At 55.0% G+C, this 21,043-nt stretch overlaps 2 protein-coding genes across 2 annotated transcripts in view; both read right to left on the reverse strand.

Annotated features, from left to right (window-relative positions):
- LOC141935890 (syncytin-2-like) overlaps positions 1–21,043 on the reverse strand; it is a 146,541-nt gene that overhangs the window by 85,028 nt on the left and 40,470 nt on the right. The gene's annotated exons all lie outside the window — the stretch shown is intronic.
- The window catches only part of LOC141935866 (astacin-like metalloendopeptidase), an 89,387-nt gene that overhangs the window by 7,095 nt on the left and 61,249 nt on the right, over positions 1–21,043 (reverse strand). Inside the window, exons 18-19 of the mRNA XM_074852513.1 lie at positions 9,821–9,871; positions 9,179–9,309 (exon numbers count right to left, since the gene is read on the reverse strand). Coding sequence (XP_074708614.1) covers positions 9,179–9,309; positions 9,821–9,871 — 182 coding nt within the window. The remainder of the gene's footprint in view (positions 1–9,178; positions 9,310–9,820; positions 9,872–21,043) is intronic.

Below are 21,043 nucleotides of genomic sequence, written 5' to 3' on the forward strand. Positions count from 1 at the left end.
CCTAACCCTAACCCTAACCCTAACCCTAACCCTAACCCTAACCCTAACCCTAACCCTAACCCTAACCCTAACCCTAACCCTAACCCTAACCTAACCCTAACCCTAACCCTAACCCTAACCCTAACCCTAACCCTAACCCTAACCCTAACCCTAACCCTAACCCTAACCCTAACCCTAACCCTAACCCTAACCCTAACCCTAACCCTAACCCTAACCCTAACCCTAACCCTAACCCTAACCCTAACCCTAACCCTAACCCTAACCCTAACCCTAACCCTAACCCTAACCCTAACCCTAACCCTAACCCTAACCCTAACCCTAACCCTAACCCTAACCCTAACCCTAACCCTAACCCTAACCCTAACCCTAACCCTAACCCTAACCCTAACCCTAACCCTAACCCTAACCCTAACCCTAACCCTAACCCTAACCCTAACCCTAACCCTAACCCTAACCCTAACCCTAACCCTAACCCTAACCCTAACCCTAACCCTAACCCTAACCCTAACCCTAACCCTAACCCTAACCCTAACCCTAACCCTAACCCTAACCCTAACCCTAACCCTAACCCTAACCCTAACCCTAACCCTAACCCTAACCCTAACCCTAACCCTAACCCTAACCCTAACCCTAACCCTAACCCTAACCCTAACCCTAACCCTAACCCTAACCCTAACCCTAACCCTAACCCTAACCCTAACCCTAACCCTAACCCTAACCCTAACCCTAACCCTAACCCTAACCCTAACCCTAACCCTAACCCTAACCCTAACCCTAACCCTAACCCTAACCCTAACCCTAACCCTAACCCTAACCCTAACCCTAACCCTAACCCTAACCCTAACCCTAACCCTAACCCTAACCCTAACCCTAACCCTAACCCTAACCTAACCCTAACCCTAACCCTAACCCTAACCCTAACCCTAACCCTAACCCTAACCCTAACCCTAACCCTAACCCTAACCCTAACCCTAACCCTAACCCTAACCCTAACCCTAACCCTAACCCTAACCCTAACCCTAACCCTAACCCTAACCCTAACCCTAACCCTAACCCTAACCCTAACCCTAACCCTAACCCTAACCCTAACCCTAACCCTAACCCTAACCCTAACCCTAACCCTAACCCTAACCCTAACCCTAACCCTAACCCTAACCCTAACCCTAACCCTAACCCTAACCCTAACCCTAACCCTAACCCTAACCCTAACCCTAACCCTAACCCTAACCCTAACCCTAACCCTAACCCTAACCCTAACCCTAACCCTAACCCTAACCCTAACCCTAACCCTAACCCTAACCCTAACCCTAACCCTAACCCTAACCCTAACCCTAACCCTAACCCTAACCCTAACCCTAACCCTAACCCTAACCCTAACCCTAACCCTAACCCTAACCCTAACCCTAACCCTAACCCTAACCCTAACCCTAACCCTAACCCTAACCCTAACCCTAACCCTAACCCTAACCCTAACCCTAACCCTAACCCTAACCCTAACCCTAACCCTAACCCTAACCCTAACCCTAACCCTAACCCTAACCCTAACCCTAACCCTAACCCTAACCCTAACCCTAACCCTAACCCTAACCCTAACCCTAACCCTAACCCTAACCCTAACCCTAACCCTAACCCTAACCCTAACCCTAACCCTAACCCTAACCCTAACCCTAACCCTAACCCGACACCCGACACCCGACACCCGACACCCGACACCCGACACCCGACACCCGACACCCGACACCCGACACCCGACACCCGACACCCGACACCCGACACCCGACACCCGACACCCGACACCCGACACCCTAACCCTAACCCGACACCCTAACCCGACACCCTAACCCGACACCCACACCCTAACCCGACACCCTAACCCGACACCCTAACCCTAACCCGACACCCTAACCCGACACCCTAACCCGACACCCTAACCCTAACCCGACACCCTAACCCGACACCCTAACCCGACACCCTAACCCTAACCCCTAACCCTAACCCTAACCCTAACCCTAACCCTAACCCTAACCCTAACCCTAACCCTAACCCCTAACCCTAACCCTAACCCTAACCCTAACCCTAACCCTAACCCCAACCCTAACCCTAACCCTAACCCTAACCCCTAACCCCTAACCCCAACCCCTAACCCTAACCCCAACCCCTAACCCCAACCCTAACCCCTAACCCTAACCCCTAACCCTAACCCCTAACCCCAGGCCCCGCCCATGGCTCCTCCCCTAACCCTAAAGCCTGTCCCCTAACCCTAAGGCCTGCCCATGGCCCCTCCCCCAGGCCTGTAGTTGTTGGGTTTAATTGTGGGTGGGTGGGAGTGGGTAGTGATTTCTTGATGGGGATCAGGTGTGATGTGGCAGTAGCATATATGAAAAGACTAAAACTAATAAGTGTGGTGCAGCACTGGAATGTTGCCTCATTGCCTGGGAGTAATTTATTATTAATTTGTATTTTATTCTTTTTTATTACTCCCAGGCAACAGGTGTGTTCTGCTGCTGCTATTTACCATCCAAGTAAAGAGACAAAGAGAGCAATACAGAGAGGAAGACAAAGTCAGACAGAGACACAATGCAACAAAGACACAAGGTCAAAGCCCAACACAGACACTAAGCCACAAAGTGACAGACAGACACACTCTGACACTCACAGTCAAAGTCTAAGTCCAACACAGTCCCACAAAGTCCAAGACAGACACTCAAAGTCCAAGACAAAGTCCAACACGGTCACACAAAGTCCAAGACAAAGTCCAACACGGTCACTCAGAGTCCAAGACAAAGTCCAACACTGTCACTCAGAGTCCAACACAATCACTCAGACTCCAACACAGTCCAACACAGTCACTCAGACTCCAACACAGTCCAACACAGTCACTCAGACTCCAACACAGTCCAACACTGTCACTCAGAGTCCAAGACAAAGTCCAACACAGTCACTCAGAGTCCAACACAGTCCAACACAGTCACACAAAGTCCAACACAGTCCAACACTGTCACTCAGACTCCAACACAGTCCAACACTGTCACTCAGACTCCAACACAGTCACTCAGAGTGCAACACAGTCCAACACTGTCACTCAGACTCCAACACAGTCACTCAGAGTCCAACACAGTCCAACACTGTCACTCAGAGTCCAACACAGTCACACAAAGTCCAAGACAAAGTCCAACACGGTCACTCATAGTCCAAGACAAAGTCCAACACAGTCACTCTGAGTCCAACACAGTCACTCAGAGTCCAAGACAGTCACTCAGAGTCCAAGACAAAGTCCAACACAGTCACTCAGAGTCCAACACAGTCACTCAGAGTCCAAGACAAAGTCCAAGACAGTCACTCAGAGTCCAAGACAGTCACTCAGAGTCCAAGACAAAGTCCAACACAGTCACTCAGAGTCCAACACAGTCACTCAGAGTCCAAGACAAAGTCCAAGACAGTCACTCAGAGTCCAACACAGTCCAACACTGTCACTCAGAGTCCAACACAGTCACACAAAGTCCAAGACAAAGTCCAACACGGTCACTCATAGTCCAAGACAAAGTCCAACACAGTCACTCTGAGTCCAACACAGTCACTCAGAGTCCAACACAGTCCAACACAGTCACTCAGAGTCCAACACAGTCCAACACTGTCACTCAGAGTCCAAGACAGTCACTCAGAGTCCAACACAGTCACTCAGAGTCCAAGACAGTCACTCAGAGTCCAAGACAAAGTCCAACACAGTCACTCAGAGTCCAAGACAGTCACTCAGAGTCCAAGACAGTCACTCAGAGTCCAAGACAAAGTCCAAGACAGTCACTCAGAGTCCAAGACAGTCACTCAGAGTCCAAGACAAAGTCCAACACAGTCACTCAGAGTCCAACACAGTCACTCAGAGTCCAACACAGTCACTCAGAGTCCAAGACAAAGTCCAAGACAGTCACTCAGAGTCCAAGACAGTCACTCAGAGTCCAAGACAAAGTCCAAGACAGTCACTCAGAGTCCAACACAGTCCAAGACAGTCACTCAGAGTCCAAGACAGTCACTCAGAGTCCAAGACAGTCACTCAGAGTCCAACACAGTCACTCAGAGTCCAAGACAAAGTCCAACACAGTCACTCAGAGTCCAACACAGTCAGAGTCCAAGACAAAGTCCAAGACAGTCACTCAGAGTCCAACACAGTCACTCAGAGTCCAAGACAAAGTCCAACACAGTCACTCAGAGTCCAAGACAAAGTCCAAGACAGTCACTCAGAGTCCAACACAGTCACTCAGAGTCCAACACAAAGTCCAACACTGTCACTCAGAGTCCAACACTGTCACTCAGAGTCCAACACAGTCACACAAAGTCCAACACAGTCACACAAAGTCCAACACAGTCCAACACGGTCACTCAGAGTCCAAGACAAAGTCCAAGACAGTCCAACACAGTCACTCAGACTCAAACACAGTCCAACACGGTCACTCAGAGTCCAAGACAAAGTCCAAGACAGTCCAACACAGTCACTCAGACTCAAACACAGTCCAACACAGTCACTCAGAGTCCAAGACAAAGTCCAACGCGCACGGTCAAAGTCCAAGTCAAATGCGCACGGTCAAAGTCCGCGTCCAACCCCGCCTCTCACGGTCAAAGTCCGACACGCACGGTCAAAGGCAAAGGGACAAAGACGGACGCAAAGCCACAGACGGAGGGGCAAAGTCAGATGACGGCTAACGCAGAGGGGGGCAAAGTCAGGCGGGGAGAGAAACAAATTCGGACGTACAAAAAAACCACACGGGAACCGACCCCGACGTACACGCCTTTATTACCCCCCCCTCCCCCCCAAAAAAATGCACGCGAGCCAACCCCGACATACACACCTTTATTAATGCTACATTACAAAATAGCTTTTACTTACTTATTAACAGAACAACCGACAGCAAATACCCCTTCGAGGAGCCTACGCCGCCCAAAACCTTTCTTTCCTTAGTAAACCTTACGAGCGTGGCAAATGTGCCTTTGCTACGGCCACGTTACAAACCGGCTTTTACTTACTAATTAAACCTTAAAAAAAACAACAAATACACCTTCATTGAACCTACATTACACAAACACGCTTATGGACTTCATAAACCCTAAAACCCTAAGGGGTGCTTCACCTGCCGACATTTAGGGTCATTCCACACATCTATATTACCATCAGATCTTTACTAAATATATTCATAACTGTTCAGAGACTACTATGATATACATGATGCCAAGAACACCACTCCCGTCAGCCTCCCAAATCACCCCGCCTGTGAAAACCCCGTGCCTGAACCTTGGCGACGATCGTCGCTGCGAGGAGCGACGGGGGGGAGGGAAACCCAGCTGGGATTTTTTTATTCCATATTGTTTTCTTGCCTTACTACTCCAAAAACTCTACCCCACCTGCAACAAAAAACCCCACACTACATTACACAGTCATTCTCACACAGACACGTTCTAAGCATCCCACTCGTTCAGCTACCACAATGACCACCCCCTACTCTCAGAAAACCCATCCCGCTATCCCACCACCACATCCAGCCCTCTCACCGTGGCTCCCCGGGAACGCTGTTCCCGGAGGCCTCCTGGATGGCCCTGCCTGCAAAAACCCCGTCCCTGGACCATTCCCACCCGAACTTTGGCGACGATCGTCGCCTCGCGGACCGGCCGGGACCAGGGGGGAAAAAAAAAATCCCGCAGCTGGGGTTTTTTGACTCTAAATTGCTTTTTTGACTAACTATACACCACCTGCAAGAAGAAAAAAAAATTACATTAAACAACCATACACACACACACACATTCCAAACACACCGCTCGTTCAGCTACCCAGCTAACTGCCCCCCCGCTCTCAGCGAACCCCATCCCGCTACCCCACCGCCACGACCGGCCCTCGCCCCGTGGCTCCTCGGGAACGCCGTTCCCGGAGCCCCCCCGATCGCCCTGCCTGCGAAAACCCCGTCCCTGCGCCGCTCCGCGCCCGAACTTTGGCGACGATCGTCGCCTCGCGGACCGGCCGGGACCGGGGAAAAAAAAACCCAGCCGGGGGAAAAAAAAAAAAATCCCCCGGCTGGGGTTTTTTTATTCTATATTGGCTTTTTGCCTAACTAGACTCCACCTGCAAGAAGAAAAAAAATTACATTAAACAACCATGCACGCACACACACATTCCAAACACACCGCTCGTTCAGCTACCCAGCTAACTGCCCCCCCGCTCTCAGCGAACCCCATCCCGCTACCCCACCGCCACGACCGGCCCTCGCCCCGTGGCTCCTCGGGAACGCCGTTCCCGGAGCCCCCCCCGATCGCCCTGCCTGCGAAAACCCCGTCCCTGCGCCGCTCCGCGCCCGAACTTTGGCGACGATCGTCGCCTCGCGGACCGGCCGGGACCGGGGAAAAAAAAACCCAGCCGGGGGAAAAAAAAAAAAAAATCCCCCGGCTGGGGTTTTTTTATTCTATATTGGTTTTTTGCCTAACTAGACTCCACCTGCAAGAAGAAAAAAAATTACATTAAACAGCCATGCACGCACACACACATTCCAAACACACCGCTCGTTCAGCTACCTCGCTAACTGCCCCCCCCCCGCTCTCAGCGAACCCCTCCCCCTACCCGACCGCCACTACCGGCCCTCGCCCCGTGGCTCCCCGGGAACGCCGTTCCCGGGGCCTCCCCGATCGCCCTGCCTGCGAAAACCCCGTCCCTGCGCCGCTCCGCGCCCGAACTTTGGCGACGATCGTCGCCTCGCGGACCGGCCGGGACCGGGGAAAAAAAAACCCAGCCGGGGGAAAAAAAAAAAAAAAAATCCCCCGGCTGGGGTTTTTTTATTCTATATTGGTTTTTTGCCTAACTAGACTCCACCTGCAAGAAGAAAAAAAATTACATTAAACAGCCATGCACGCACACACGCACACACATTCCAAACACACCGCTCGTTCAGCTACCTCGCTAACCGCCACCCCGGTCTCAGCAAACCCATCCCGCTACCCGACCGCTACTACCGGCCCTCGCCCCGTGGCTCCTCGGGAACGCCGTTCCCGGGGCCTCCCCGATCGCCCTGCCTGCGAAAACCCCGTCCCTGCGCCGCTCCGCGCCCGAACTTTGGCGACGACCGTCGCCTCGCGGACCGGCCGGGACCGGGGAAAAAAAAACCCGGTCGGGGGAAAAAAAAAAAAATCCCCCGGCTGGGGTTTTTTTATTCTATTTTATTGTTTTTGCCTAACTACTCAAAACACTCAACTCCACCTGCAACAAAACCAACATTAATTTAAACAGTCACGCGCAGGCAGACGCATTCTAAGCGCCCCGCTCGCTCGGCTACCGTGCTAACCGCCCCCTGCTCCCGGCAAACCCGTCCCGCCACCCGATGGCCGCCGCCGGCCCTCGCCCCGTGGCTCCTCGGAACGTGGTTCCCGAAGGCCTCGAAATTCACCCCGCCCGCTAACGCCGTGGCCCGAGCCCGACCTCCCCCTGAACGCCGGCTGTGAACGTCGCCGGATGGAGCGGGTGGGACTAAGTGACTTAAACCTGGTCAAAGAGATTAAGAAATCCCCCCGCTCAACAGTTTCTTTACTATTTTTAAAAGACGCTTTAACTCTTTCTACATCGATATACCCTGAAGTGAAAAACATCCTCACGTACAATGATAAACACCTTCCAAAACTAACGCTCGTTCCGCATCTACTCGATCCAACGTTCACCCGCCAGAGTGGCGGATGGCCCCGATTCTGTAACCGTGCCCGGAATCGCACGATCGTGCGCCTCGAGCCGCGGCCGCCGCTCCGCTCGATCCGCGCCGCGGGCCCTCGTCCTCAGAAGAAGAGGAATACGTTTCCCTCTGCGCGTCGCTCCCGGTCCTTCTTTTCTTCCTGTCGTACGCTCCGGCAAACTTCACGGAAGGATTCGCTTCTGGAATGCCGGTAGCCCCGTGGTACCTGCAAGAGACAAAAGAAGGAACTCTAGAGCCCGCTCGCCGCGCTCGCCGGCACGTTAGCGTCCCCTCCCGGGACCGTTCCGCCCCGTACGGAACGGCTACAAACGCGCAAAGCGGCTCCGCCGCTAACGCGGGCATCTACGTGCTCCGTAAGCGTGACCCGAGGACGCGAGAGCGCCGCACGGGGTAGAGTTAACGCCGCGCCGAAAGACACGGCCCGACGGCGCACGCGACGACGCCGAGACGATGTGACGCGTGTGCCCCGGCGTGGCCTGCCGTGCGGGACAGCCGGAACTCCGGACGAAAGATGGGTGATAACATCCCGGTGACCGACAGAGACAAAATGCTAGGAAAGACAAAAGACTGTCATGACGCAGGGAAGAATCCCTCAGAAGACCTCACGAGACAGAGCATCGCAGAGACTACGCCTGCCGGTTAAGCCTGAGCGAGAGCTGCGTGAAAGACCTACCGATTCCACCTACGAGACTAAACTAGATCGGGAACGTTGACCTCCTACGTCACGCTTCTTAGCGGTACAGAGCGAGACGGACGGCTGCTGCACGCGGAGCGGGATGCGAGTATGCCCGAGACTCCTCGACACTGAAGGCCGAGACGAACAAACGTCGACACGTCACGTAACTAAGGAACGCCCGCTAGGCGTACCGCACGGCTCTGCCCGCTCGGCCCGGAGCTGCTTTGCCGGGGCACGTATCTCACGAGAAGTATCGCTCACCATTTCTACAGTCTTGTTGCAAGTTGACTGCAAGAACAATGCAAAAGCTGACTTACAGGCTTCCCTCGTGTTACCTCTCAATTCGCTTGAGATCTGCTCGACTCCCGCTCACGTGAACGCTGGCTTCGCAAGGTCACGAAATACAGATATAGAGCTACGCGCCGCTCTTGCTGCTTTAATGCCAGACAGCGTAACACTGAGATCAGACACAACCAAACAGAACGCCCAGAGACGCGTTGCCGCCCGACGCCGCCCAGAGACGCCCAGAGACGCGCCGCCGCCCGACGCCGCCCGGAGACGCGCCGCCGCCCCGCACGGGCCCGAGGCCCGCTATCTGCCTCCAGAATTCACAAAACCTAAAGACCGCTCCCGCCGACCCCGATGTCCTAGCCCCTCTTCTAGCCCCGCCCCACCCGCTGCTTTGGCCCCTTGACTTATCTTTCAGAGAGCGCGGTCCAGAACTCATCCTCGTTGGGAGCACGTCATCTAACCGGGGTTTCCCTGCGGTCACCGCATTGCTCTTCATCACCTGTAACGCAGAACGTCTCCGGTCACCGACACGTCGACACGTATCGACCTCTACCGCGGCGATGCCCTCCTCGGAATGGCCGCGCGGCTCCCGATGACCGTACGTCGTGCCCCCCCGTCTCCCGTGGAAGCCTAAAAACCGGAGAAACGCGGCCGCCGTCCTACTCGTAAGCGATCGCCCGCTCGGCGGCGCCCGGCCTCCCGGTCCTCTCTTCCGACGACTCGCCTCGAAGCCTCCGCCGTTCGAGCGGAGACCTCGCGACGCCCGCGAAAGCGAAGGCGAACGGTCGTTCGTATGGCCGCGCGATCCTCGGCGATTCGGGTCCCGGCGGACCGCTTAACGACTCTCTCGCCTTTTCTCAAACCGCTCGTGACTCTGCGGCGTCGACGCTCCGGGAAGGAGCGTGGCACCTGCAAAAGAAAGAGGTAAAAGCGCGCGGCGAGATGCCGCCCCGATCCTCGGCTCGCTCGCGGAGCTTCCTCTCCCCTGCTCGTTTACCTCGGCCGCTCGGAGACGGATCCTTCCGTTCGCCGTGCCGAGGCCCGGTCGCCGCCTGTGCTATTCAAACGGGGTATGACTTTAGCTACGATACTATTATGACACCCGAAGAACTGCCGCTCGGGCACGCCGGTCATCGCTCGCCTCGCCGAAGTCCGAGGGCGCGGGTGTCCCGCTTCACGCGTCGATTCGCGCCTAGAAAATAAAACCGGAATGGCGTGAGCCCCTCGGAGCCGCCGGTCCCGCGGATCCTCTGACCTCTTCCGTCGCCCGTCGCGAAGCGGCTTCTCGCTTTGCGCTTAAACGACCCGAACCCTGTAAGGAAAGGCATCTCGGTGTTAACCTAGGCTTTTACGAGACCAAAGGTTTGTCTTTCCTTTCCATCTCCCTTCTGACTGCTGCTAAAATACCCAAAATCCTAAGTACCGAGCCTCACGTGCAAGCTAAGGCTCGTTCGACCCGCTCGATCGCCCGCTCCCTGCGAGCCAGAGTCCGCCCTCCGATGCCTGCCGAACGCGAGGAAAATAACCGTGAAGGCTCTCTACGGCTGCTCGCCCGGAGATGGACCGCGTGGTCTTCGCCAAAAGCGTCCGGGCGGACGGATGCGTTACTACGCGCTCCCCTCGTCTTTACTACGGCTAAACCCCTGGGCGGGACGGGTCCGACCCGGACGCGGACAGACGCCAAACGCGGACGCCGCGAGCGACGCGAGAAGACGGCGAGCGACGAGAACGACGGCCGTAGGGAAGATGCCGCCGGCGGAGAAGGCCTACGGCGCCGCGATGGCGGCCCCGAAATGAGAGGCGACCGCTGCGGCCCGTGAGACGAAGTTACCGTCGAAACCGGAACGACGGATGCGTGAGAAGCCGGGTTTTAAGTCATAAGACGTGGGGGCGAAACCCCGGAAGACTACCGGATGCCAAAATGACGCTCGAAAGCACGGCCTGGGGCGCCGCCTAGCTCGCCCCTGCGAGAGACGACCGCTCGAGAACGTCCTCGACGCGACGCGCGCGGGACGGATCCGCGCTTCCGGTTGTAATCGCGAGACGAGAAGGGCTCGACGGGTGCCGTGCCGACGAGGGGACGTACTCGAGACTCTCGGGAGGGCTATCGAGATGCCTGACGATCGCAAAGACCTACAGAGACGTCTAGACCTGAGGACGGCACGGTATAAGATACGGAACGCGGAACACGCAAAGTACACGACGACACGGACGCGGGCTGGAACTGCCCTGACCACGGTACTCTGGTGCCGAAAAGCGACTCGCTCCCTTTACGGGCGCGTGGGGCGCCGCTCCCGGACGGTCTTCTCCCCTACGCTACCTCGAAAAGCCCTCCCTGCGGTTCCCGACCCTGTCCCTTCCTCCCGGACCCTTCCCGCCCTGGACCCTCGACTTAGCTTCGAGAGGGCCGGAGGCCGGACCGTCTTCCGCGACGACCGCGTCGGCCGACCGGGACGCTCCCGAGTCGCCGGGTTCCTCCGCGTCGTCCGCCGAACGTCCGCGAAGCGAGCGACCGGTCGGCGTCGTGTCGGCCGACGCGGCCCTCTTCCGCGACGCCCTCCTCCTCGAAAGCGTGGCCCTTTCGGCTCGCCCGCTCCGTGCCGGTTTCGGTGTCGGACGCCGTGGCCGTCGTCGCTCGCGGCGCCTGTGATTTCAAAAGACGGAATATTATATTTGCGCTCGGGGGAAAACGCCGGGCCCGTGCCCCTCCTCTCCGCTGCCCCGGTTCGCCTCAAATGCTCATCCTATTCCAAAGGCTGCCTACGCTGCGCCCGCGAGACGCTACGGCGCTCTGCGGGCGATCGGGAAACGCGATGAGCCGTCCCGGATCCCGAAAGACTCCGTGCCTTACGTCCCTGACTCTTTCCTGACGAATGCTAAAACGTCCCCGCCGTTTTTCTGAGAAAGGCTACAACTCCGTATACGGATGCTTACGAGATGCTCGCTCTGACCCTCGCTCCATCCTCTCCCCTTTGGTCACGTTTATGTGGATGATATCGACGCCTTACGATGTATACGCCGACGCTAGGGAAAAAACCGAGGTCCCGTCTTCGATGAAGTCAGGAAAACGCAATGTATCTAGAATGAAAAGAAAAAACGTAAGTGTACGCTATTAAACTGTTTTACCCGCCCCGCCCCGCGGATACAAAATTACTTACCTGAAAAAAACCCACTATGTACCTGTTTACTTCCTACTATACACACTGCTGAACCTTGACTGATGCTGAAACTCTCGTCTCAGGTACCTCTATTTCTGTGATTATTAAAACACACCTGCCCAAAGAGCTGCCTCGGCTCAAAATCTGCCGCCGACTCTGAAGAACACCAGAGCGCTGACCTCAGAGAGGCCCGAGAGCACGATGAAGAGCTTCCTCGGCTCAAAATCTGCCGCTGACTCTGAAGAACACCAGAGCGCTGACCTCAGAGAGGCCCGAGAGCAGAATGAGCTCCCTGATGAGAGGCTGTGGCTCATATACCCCAGGCCCCACCCACCACCCTGACCACGATCACCTGGGAAAGGGGAGGGCTGAACCACCGGAAGGCATAAAGGCACCTGTGGGAGCAGCTGGGAGTTTTCTCCTCTGCCTTAAGTTTGTGACCTGCAAAATGCCGTAGGAAGAAAACGACCCTTACCGGATACGACGATATCCGCTCTTTCGCTAAGTCTATTGTGTCGGCGATGTGACCGGGAGCGGAATGAAACCTAGTTTTTCTGGGGTATAGATAGAAAAAGACGGGTATCGTGCTAAGCTACGTGGGGAAGTAGTCGGCTAAATGCGATAATAATATCGTTATCCGAAACGAGGCGCTGTAGTTTCCTACGTGAAAACCGAAATGCTGCGGGGTGACTCGTCTTTTCCGGCGAGACCGCGCGTGCTGCCTAAGCCCCCCCGGTGGCGCTACGGGCTTGGGGAGGAGTGGCTGGAGAGCTGCCGGTCGGAGAGGGACCTGGGGGTGTTGATTGACAGCCGGCTGAACGTGAACCGGCAGCGTGCCCGGGTGGCCGACGAGGCCCGTGGCGTCCTGGCCTGTATCAGAAATAGCGTGGCCGGCAGGGACAGGGAAGCGATCTTGCCCCTGTACTCGGCACTGGTAAGGCCGTACCTCGATGACTGTGTTCGGTTTTGGGCCCCTCGCTACAAAAAGGACATTGAATGACTCGAGCGTGTCCAGAGAAAGGCGACGAAGCCGGTGAAGGGTCCGGAGCGCGTGTCGTACGGGGAGCGGCTGAGGGAACTGGGGTTGTTTAGTCTGGAGAAGGGGAGGCTGAGGGGAGACCTCATGGCCCTCTATAGCTACCTGAAAGGAGGTTGCAGAGAGCTGGGGATGAGTCTCTTTAATGAAATAACAAGCGATAGGACGAGAGGGAGTGGCCTCCAGCTGTGCCACGGAAGGTTTAGACTAGACGTCGGGAAGTATTTCTTTACAGAACGGGTTATTAGGCAGCGGAATGGATTGCCCGGGGAGGCGGTAGAGTCCCCATCCCTGGAGGTGTTTAAGAGTAGGGTCGACATAGCGCTGAGAGATACGGTGTACGTGGGAACTGGCGGTGTTAGGTGAATGGTTGGACTGGATGATCTTCGAGGTCCTTTCCAACCTAGTTGATTCTGTGATTCTGTGATAATGGAACCGTGTCCCGGAGAGCGCTAAAGAACGAAGCGGAACTAGATCCTATAAGAATTCCTTCTCGGAAATATCACCGGTTGCGATATAAATTATTTACTGCGCGTCGCCGACGATTCGGAGTGACCTTGACCGTCTCTCCGACTGACTCCCTTAAGAGTCCCGAAGGACGGAAAACACCAAAAAAACGTGGAATTCCCTGAAATGTATCGGAAAGCGTATGAAGCGGCCTGACGCCTAAATTGCTAGAACGAAAAAAAAAAAAAATGCAAACTTAACAGAAAAAACCATAGGAGACGCCTAGACGATAGATGAAGGCGATCCTCTTCTCTGAAAAACTCGAGAAGAGATTTAAGCTGACGACGCACGTCTTTGGGATACCGGATACAGAAAAGAGACGTACGATAAGATGCCGAACGAATAGACGCCGCGGGCGAAAAGACGCCGATGCCGGACGGGACGAAGAACCGGAAAAGGAAAAAACCGGTGCTGGGGTACGGGAGAGAGACGGAGGATGAAAAAACGGAAGGAGAGGAAGCGGGACAAAGGCGTCTAGAGAAAAAGAAAAAGGGAGAGCTAGCAGAAGACAGAATAAGAGGGAGCGGGAGAGAAGAAGGAGAGCGGAGGTAAAGGGAAGCAAAAAACTCACGGCGGTGCGGGAGAGAGAGGGGGCCGGGGGAGAGCCCGAAACGCGTGAGAGCGGCGACGGGGCCCCGAAGGGAAGACGCGGCTTCCCGTACGCGTGGCCGCGCTCCCTCGCGCGCCGCGGGGCCGTGCCGCGCTCTGGGCGACGCGCGCGGACCCTGCGGCGCTCGCTGGCGCTCTGGCCCGCCGTGGACCGTGAAGAGGGCTCCTTCCTCGTCCGCAGAGCGGGCTCTCTCTTCCTGCGGTGGGAGGCGGGTGCTGCCGAGATGGCCGTGATTTTCTTCTTCTTTCCCTTTCTGGGGCCTCTCTGGATTCGGCCGTGGCGGGGCCTCTCCGGATGTTTGAGCCCGGTTACCGTTGAACCCTCGGCCTTTGATGCCAGGAGTCCCCGGGGGGACACGGAGGGCAGAAAAGAGTGGAGACCGAAAATAGGTGACAGGCTGAAGGGCAAGTACAGGGCAGAAAACTGTGGAGTGCCAAAAGGGCTGAGAGAAACAAAAAGGGCTCGGTGGGCGACAAAGTGTCGGAAGTGCAAAGAGCGCATAAAAGCCTGAATAAAGGAGGGGGCGGAAAAGCTGCGGGAGGCCGAAATGGAAGGCTGGAAGGGAAATAGAGGCCAGAAAAATGTGGAAGCCAAAAAGGAGTGAGAGACCGAAACGGGGTGGGAGGATGGAGGGAAGTAGACGCCGGGAAAGGTGGAGGCCGAAACGGGGTGGGAGGCCGAAATGGGGTGGGTGGCCAGAGAGAAGTAGAGGGCAGAAAAAATTAGAGGCAGAACCGTGGTGGGAGGCCCAAACAGGGTGGGAGCTAAAGCAAAGTAGAGGCCATAAAATAGTGGATGCTGAAACAGGGCGGAAGGCCAAAATATAGTGGGAGGCCAGAAGGAAGTAGAGGCCATGAAAGGTGGATGCAAAATCATGCTGTGAGGCCAAAATGGAGTGGAGGCCAGAGGGAAGTAGAGGCCAGAAAAAGTGGAGGTGGAAATGGGGTGGGAGGGCAAAAAGGGGTGGGAAGCTGGAGAGAAGTAGAGGCCAGAAGAAATTTCAAACTGAATCACGGTGGGAGACCGATAGGGGGTGGGAGGCCTCTACATCCCTCCATCCTCCCACCCTGTTTTGGCCTCCCACCCCTTTTCAATCTCCACTTTTAATGGCATCTACTTCCATCCAGCCTACCACCACATTTTGGCCTCCCACCACGTTTCGGCCTCCAATTCTTTCTGGCCTCTCCTTCCCTCGGGTCTCCCACATGTTTTTGGCCTCCCACCCCATTTCGGCCTCCAATTTTTTCTGGTCTCCCACCCCTTTTGGGCCTCCCACCCCATTTTGGCCTCCAATTTTATTATTTTAAACCCTAACCCCTCACCATCACCCTAAACCCTCACCCCCAACCCCTAATCCTAACCCCTGACCCTGACCCTAATCCCTAACCCCAACCCCTAACCCCTAACCCTAGAGTCCACCCCCGATTCTGCCCCTTAACCCCAGATCCTGCCCCTGACTCCACCCCCTAACCCTAGAGCCCGACCCCGACTCCACCCCCTAACTCTAAGCCCACCCCTGAATCCACCCCCTACCTCTAAGCCCACCCCTGACTCCACCCCCTAACCCTAAGCCCACCCCCGAGTCCACCCCCTAACTCTAAACCCACCCCCGAGTCCACCCCCTAACTCTAAACCCACCCCCGAGTCCACCCCCTAACTCTAAACCCACCCCCGAGTCCACCTCCTAACACTAAGCCCACCCCCGACTCCACCCCCTAACCCTAAGCCCACCCCCGACTCCACCTCCTAACCCTAAGCCCACCCCCTAAGTCTAAGCCCACCCCTGAGTTCACCCCCTAACCATAAGCCTACCCCTGAGTCCACCCCGTACTTCTAAGACCACCCCTAACTCCACCCCCTAACACTAAGCCCACCCCCGAGTCCACCCCCTAACCCTAAGCCCACCCCTGACTCCACCTAACCCTAAGCCCAGCCCCAACTCCACCCCCTAACTCTAAGCCCACCCCTGAGTCAACTGCCTAACACTAAGCCCACCCCCGACTCCACCCCCTAACTCTGAGCCCACCCCCGACTCCATCCCCTAAATCTAAGCCCACCCCCGAGTCCACCCCCTAACTCTAAGCCCACCCCCGAGTCCACCCCCTAACACTAAGCCCATCCCCGAGTCCACCCCCTAACCATAGAGCCCACCCCCGAGTCCACTCCCTAACTCTAGGCCAACCCCTGTCTACCCCCTAACACTACACCCACCCCCGAGTCCACCCCCTAACCCTAAGCCCACCCCTGACTCCACCCCTTAACTCTAACCTGTAACCCTAAGGTGTACAGTGTAACTGTAACCCTAAGGTGTCAGTGTAAGCTGTAACCTACAGTTGTAATTGGAAGGTGTTACTAAGCTGTAACGTGTAATGTGGGTTTAAACTGGAATAGAATCGGTGTGGACATAGTGTGCAGGAGGACGTGCAACCTGGAGTGCGGTCTGTGTGGAAACAGTGACCCGCGGCAGGTGCAACCGAGAAGAGGGTCCGGGTGGAAAGAGTGACCCGCGGCAGGTGCAACCGCGAATAGGGACCGGGTGGAAACAGTGACCCCGCGGCAGGTGCAACCGCGAATAGTGTCCGGGTGGAAACAGTGACCCCGCGGCAGGTGCAACCGCGAATAGGGTCCGGCTGGAAACAATGACCCGCGGCAGGTGCAACCGCGAATAGGGTCCGGGTGGAAACTGTTACCCCGCGTCACGTGCAACCGCGAATAGGGTCCGGGTTGGAACAGTGACCCGCGGCAGGTGCAACCGCGAATAGGGTCCGGGTGGAAACAGTGACCCGCGGCAGGTGCAACCGCGAATAGGGTCCGGGTGGAAACAGTGACCCGCGGCAGGTGCAACCGCGAATAGGGACCGGGTGGAAACAGTGACACGCGGCAGGTGCAACCGCGAATAGTGTCCGGGTGGAAACAGTGACCCCGCGGCAGGTGCAACCGCGAATACGGTCCGGCTGGAAACAATGACCCGCGGCAGGTGCAACCGCGAATAGGGTCCGGGTTGGAACTGTGACCCGCGGCAGGTGCAACACCGAATAGGGTCCGGGTGTAAACTGTTACCCCGCGGCAGATGCAACCGCGAGCAGGGTCCGGCTTGAAAAAGTGACCCGCGGCAGATGCAACCGCGAATAGGGTCCGGGTGGAAACAGTGACCCGCGGCAGGTGCAACCGCGAATACAGTCCGGGTGGAAACAGTGACCCGCGGCAGGTGCAACCGCGAATAGGGTCCGGGTGGAAACAGTGACACGCAGAAGGTGCAACCGCGAATAGGTCTCACCCCTTTTTGGCCTCCCACCCCTTTTTAGCCTCCCACCCCTTTTCAGCCTCTAATTTTTTCTGACCTCTTCTATTCATCGGTCTCCCACCCCTTTTTGGCCTCCCACTCCTTTCTGCCCTCCAATTTGTTCTGGCCTCTACTCCTCTCAAGCCTCCAACCATTTATTGGCCTCCCACTACTTTTCGGCCTCCAATTTTTTCTGGCCTCTACTTCTCTCCAGCCTCCCACCCTTTTTTGGCCTCCCACCCCTTTCTGGCTTCCCACTCATTTTGGCCTCCAATTTTTTCTCGCCTCTACTTCTCTCCAGCCTCCCACTACTTTTTGTCCTCCCACTCCTTTGCGACCTCCAATTATTTCTGACCTCTACTTCTCTCCAGCCTCCCACCCTTTTTTGGCCTCCCACCCCTTTTTGGCTTCCCACTCATTTTGGCCTCCAATTTTTTCTGGCCTCTACTTCTCTCCAGCCTCCCACCCCTTTTTGGCCTCCCACTCCTTTGCAACCTCCAATTTTTTCTGGCCTCTACTTCTCTCCAGCCTCCCACCATTTTTTGGCCGCCCACGCCTTTTTAGCTTCCCACCCCTTTTTAGCCTCCAATACTTTCTGGCCTCTACTTCTCTCCAGCCTCCCACCCCTTTTTGACCTCCCACCTCTTTTTGGCCTCCAGTATTTTCTGGCTTCTACTTCTCTTCAGCCTCCCACCACTTTTCGTCCTCCCACTCCTTTTCAGACTCCAATTTATTCTAGCCTCTTCTTCTCTCCAGCCTCCCACACTTTTTCAGCCTCCCACTCGTTTTCGGCCTTCTATTTTTTCTGGCCTCTACTTCTCTCCAGCCTCCCACCCCTTTTTGGCCTCCGACTCCCTTTCGGCCTGCACTCATTTTGGCCTCCTATTTTTCCTGAACTCGACTTCTCTCCAGCCTCCCACCCCTTTTTCACCTCCCACCTCTTTTTGGCCTCCAAAATTTTCTGGCTTCTACTTCTCTTCAGCCTCCCACCATTTTTCGTCCTCTCACTCCTTTTCAGCCTCCAATTTTTACTAGCCTCTACTTCTCTGCAGCCTCCCACACTTTTTCAGCCTCCCACTCCGTTTCGACCTCCAATTATTTCTGGCCTCTACTTCTCTTCAGCCTCCCACCCCTTTTTGGCTTCCCACTCATTTTGGCCTCCAATTCTTTCTTGCCACTACTTCTCTCCAGCCTCCCACCCTTTTTTGGCCTCCTGTCGCAGTTGAGACGGACACGACAAACATCAGATTGTGTGGAAACGACCAAAATGGCTGCAAAAGCACCTTTATTGTTCTAACAAGCCTTCTTGTAACCGTCTTCAAAGTAGGTGTTCATACAGGATTGGTTTACTTTAGTAACTAACATTTCACGATTGGGTGATAGTTTCTCGCCTGAATCGTCAGGACAGTTCTTCTTATCTTAGTTCTCTAATCTTGTTTCCATGGCACTTCTCGGGACTTTCTCGCCTCTCATGGATACACTGGAATTTTTTCAAGGTTAAATTCTTCTTCAGTTAGACTAGAGGCAGACCCGCTGCCTCCCCCGACAGCCTCCCACCCCTTTTTGGCTTCCCACTCCTTTTGGGCCTCCAATTTTTTCTGGCCTCTACTTCTCTCCAGCCTCCCACCATTTTTCGGCCTCCCACTCCTTTTCAGCCTCCAATTTTTTCTGGCCTCTACTTCTCTCCAGCCTCCCACTACTTTTTGGCCTCCCACTCCTTTTTGGCCTCCAATTATTTCTGGCCTCTACTTCTCTTCAGCCTCCCACCCTTTTTTGGCCTCCCACCCTTTTTTGGCCTCCCACTCCTTTTCGGCCCCCTATGTTTTCTGGCCTCTACTTCTCTCCAGCCTCCCACCCCTTTTTGGCCTCCCACCCTTTTTTGGCCCCCCCACCCCTTTTCGGCCTCCTATTTTTTCTGGCCTCTTCTTCTCTCCAGCGTCCCACCCTTTTTTGGCCTCCCACCCCTTTTTGGCTTCCCACTCCTTTTTGGCCTCCAATTTTTTCTTGCCACTACTTCTCTCCAGCCTCCCACCCTTTTTTGGCCTCCTGTCGCAGTTGAGACGGACACGACAAACATCAGATTGTGTGGAAACGACCAAAATGGCTGCAAAAGCACCTTTATTGTTCTAACAAGCCTTTTTATAACCGTCTTCAAAGTAGGTGTTCATACAGGATTGGTTTACTTTAGTAACTAACATTTCACGATTGGGTGATAGTTTCTCGCCTGAATCGTCAGGACAGTTCTTCTTATCTTAGTTCTCTAATCTTGTTTCCATGGCACTTCTCGGGACTTTCTCGCCTCTCATGGATACACTGGAATTTTTTCAAGGTTAAATTCTTCTTCAGTTAGACTAGAGGCAGACCCGCTGCCTCCCCCGACAGCCTCCCACCCCTTTTTGGCTTCCCACTCCTTTTCGGCCTCCAATTTTTTCTCGCCTCTACTTCTCTCCAGCCTCCCACTACTTTTTGGCCTCCCACTCCTTTTCGGCCCCCTATGTTTTCTGGCCTCTACTTCTCTCCAGCCTCCCACCCCTTTTTGGCCTCCCACCCTTTTTTGGCCCCCCCACCCCTTTTCGGCCTCCTATTTTTTCTGGCCTCTTCTTCTCTCCAGCCTCCCACCCTTTTTTGGCCTCCCACCCCTTTTTGGCTTCCCACTCATTTTGGCCTCCAATTTTTTCTTGCCACTACTTCTCTCCAGCCTCCCACCCTTTTTTGGCCTCCTGTCGCAGTTGAGACGGACACGACAAACATCAGATTGTGTGGAAACGACCAAAATGGCTGCAAAAGCACCTTTATTGTTCTAACAAGCCTTTTTATAACCGTCTTCAAAGTAGGTGTTCATACAGGATTGGTTTACTTTAGTAACTAACATTTCACGATTGGGTGATAGTTTCTCGCCTGAATCGTCAGGACAGTTCTTCTTATCTTAGTTCTCTAATCTTGTTTCCATGGCACTTCTTGGGACTTTCTCGCCTCTCATGGATACACTGGAATTTTTTCAAGGTTAAATTCTTCTTCAGTTAGACTAGAGGCAGACCCGCTGCCTCCCCCGACAGCCTCCCACCCCTTTTTGGCTTCCCACTCCTTTTCGGCCTCCAATTTTTTCTCGCCTCTACTTCTCTCCAGCCTCCCACTACTTTTTGGCCTCCCACTCCTTTTCGGCCCCCTATGTTTTCTGGCCTCTACTTCTCTCCAGCCTCCCACCCCTTTTTGGCCTCCCACCCTTTTTTGGCCCCCCCACCCCTTTTCGGCCTCCTATTTTTTCTGGCCTCTTCTTCTCTCCAGCCTCCCACCCTTTTTTGGCCTCCCACCCCTTTTTGGCTTCCCACTCATTTTGGCCTCCAATTTTTTCTTGCCACTACTTCTCTCCAGCCTCCCACCCTTTTTTGGCCTCCTGTCGCAGTTGAGACGGACACGACAAACATCAGATTGTGTGGAAACGACCAAAATGGCTGCAAAAGCACCTTTATTGTTCTAACAAGCCTTCTTGTAACCGTCTTCAAAGTAGGTGTTCATACAGGATTGGTTTACTTTAGTAACTAACATTTCACGATTGGGTGATAGTTTCTCGCCTGAATCGTCAGGACAGTTCTTCTTATCTTAGTTCTCTAATCTTGTTTCCATGGCACTTCTCGGGACTTTCTCGCCTCTCATGGATACACTGGAATTTTTTCAAGGTTAAATTCTTCTTCCGTTAGACTAGAGGCAGACCCGCTGCCTCCCCCGACAGCCTCCCACCCCTTTTTGGCTTCCCACTCCTTTTCGGCCTC

The sequence above is a fragment of the Strix uralensis genome, chromosome 29 (genome assembly GCF_047716275.1).
Source record: "Strix uralensis isolate ZFMK-TIS-50842 chromosome 29, bStrUra1, whole genome shotgun sequence".
NCBI lineage: Eukaryota > Metazoa > Chordata > Aves > Strigiformes > Strigidae > Strix > Strix uralensis.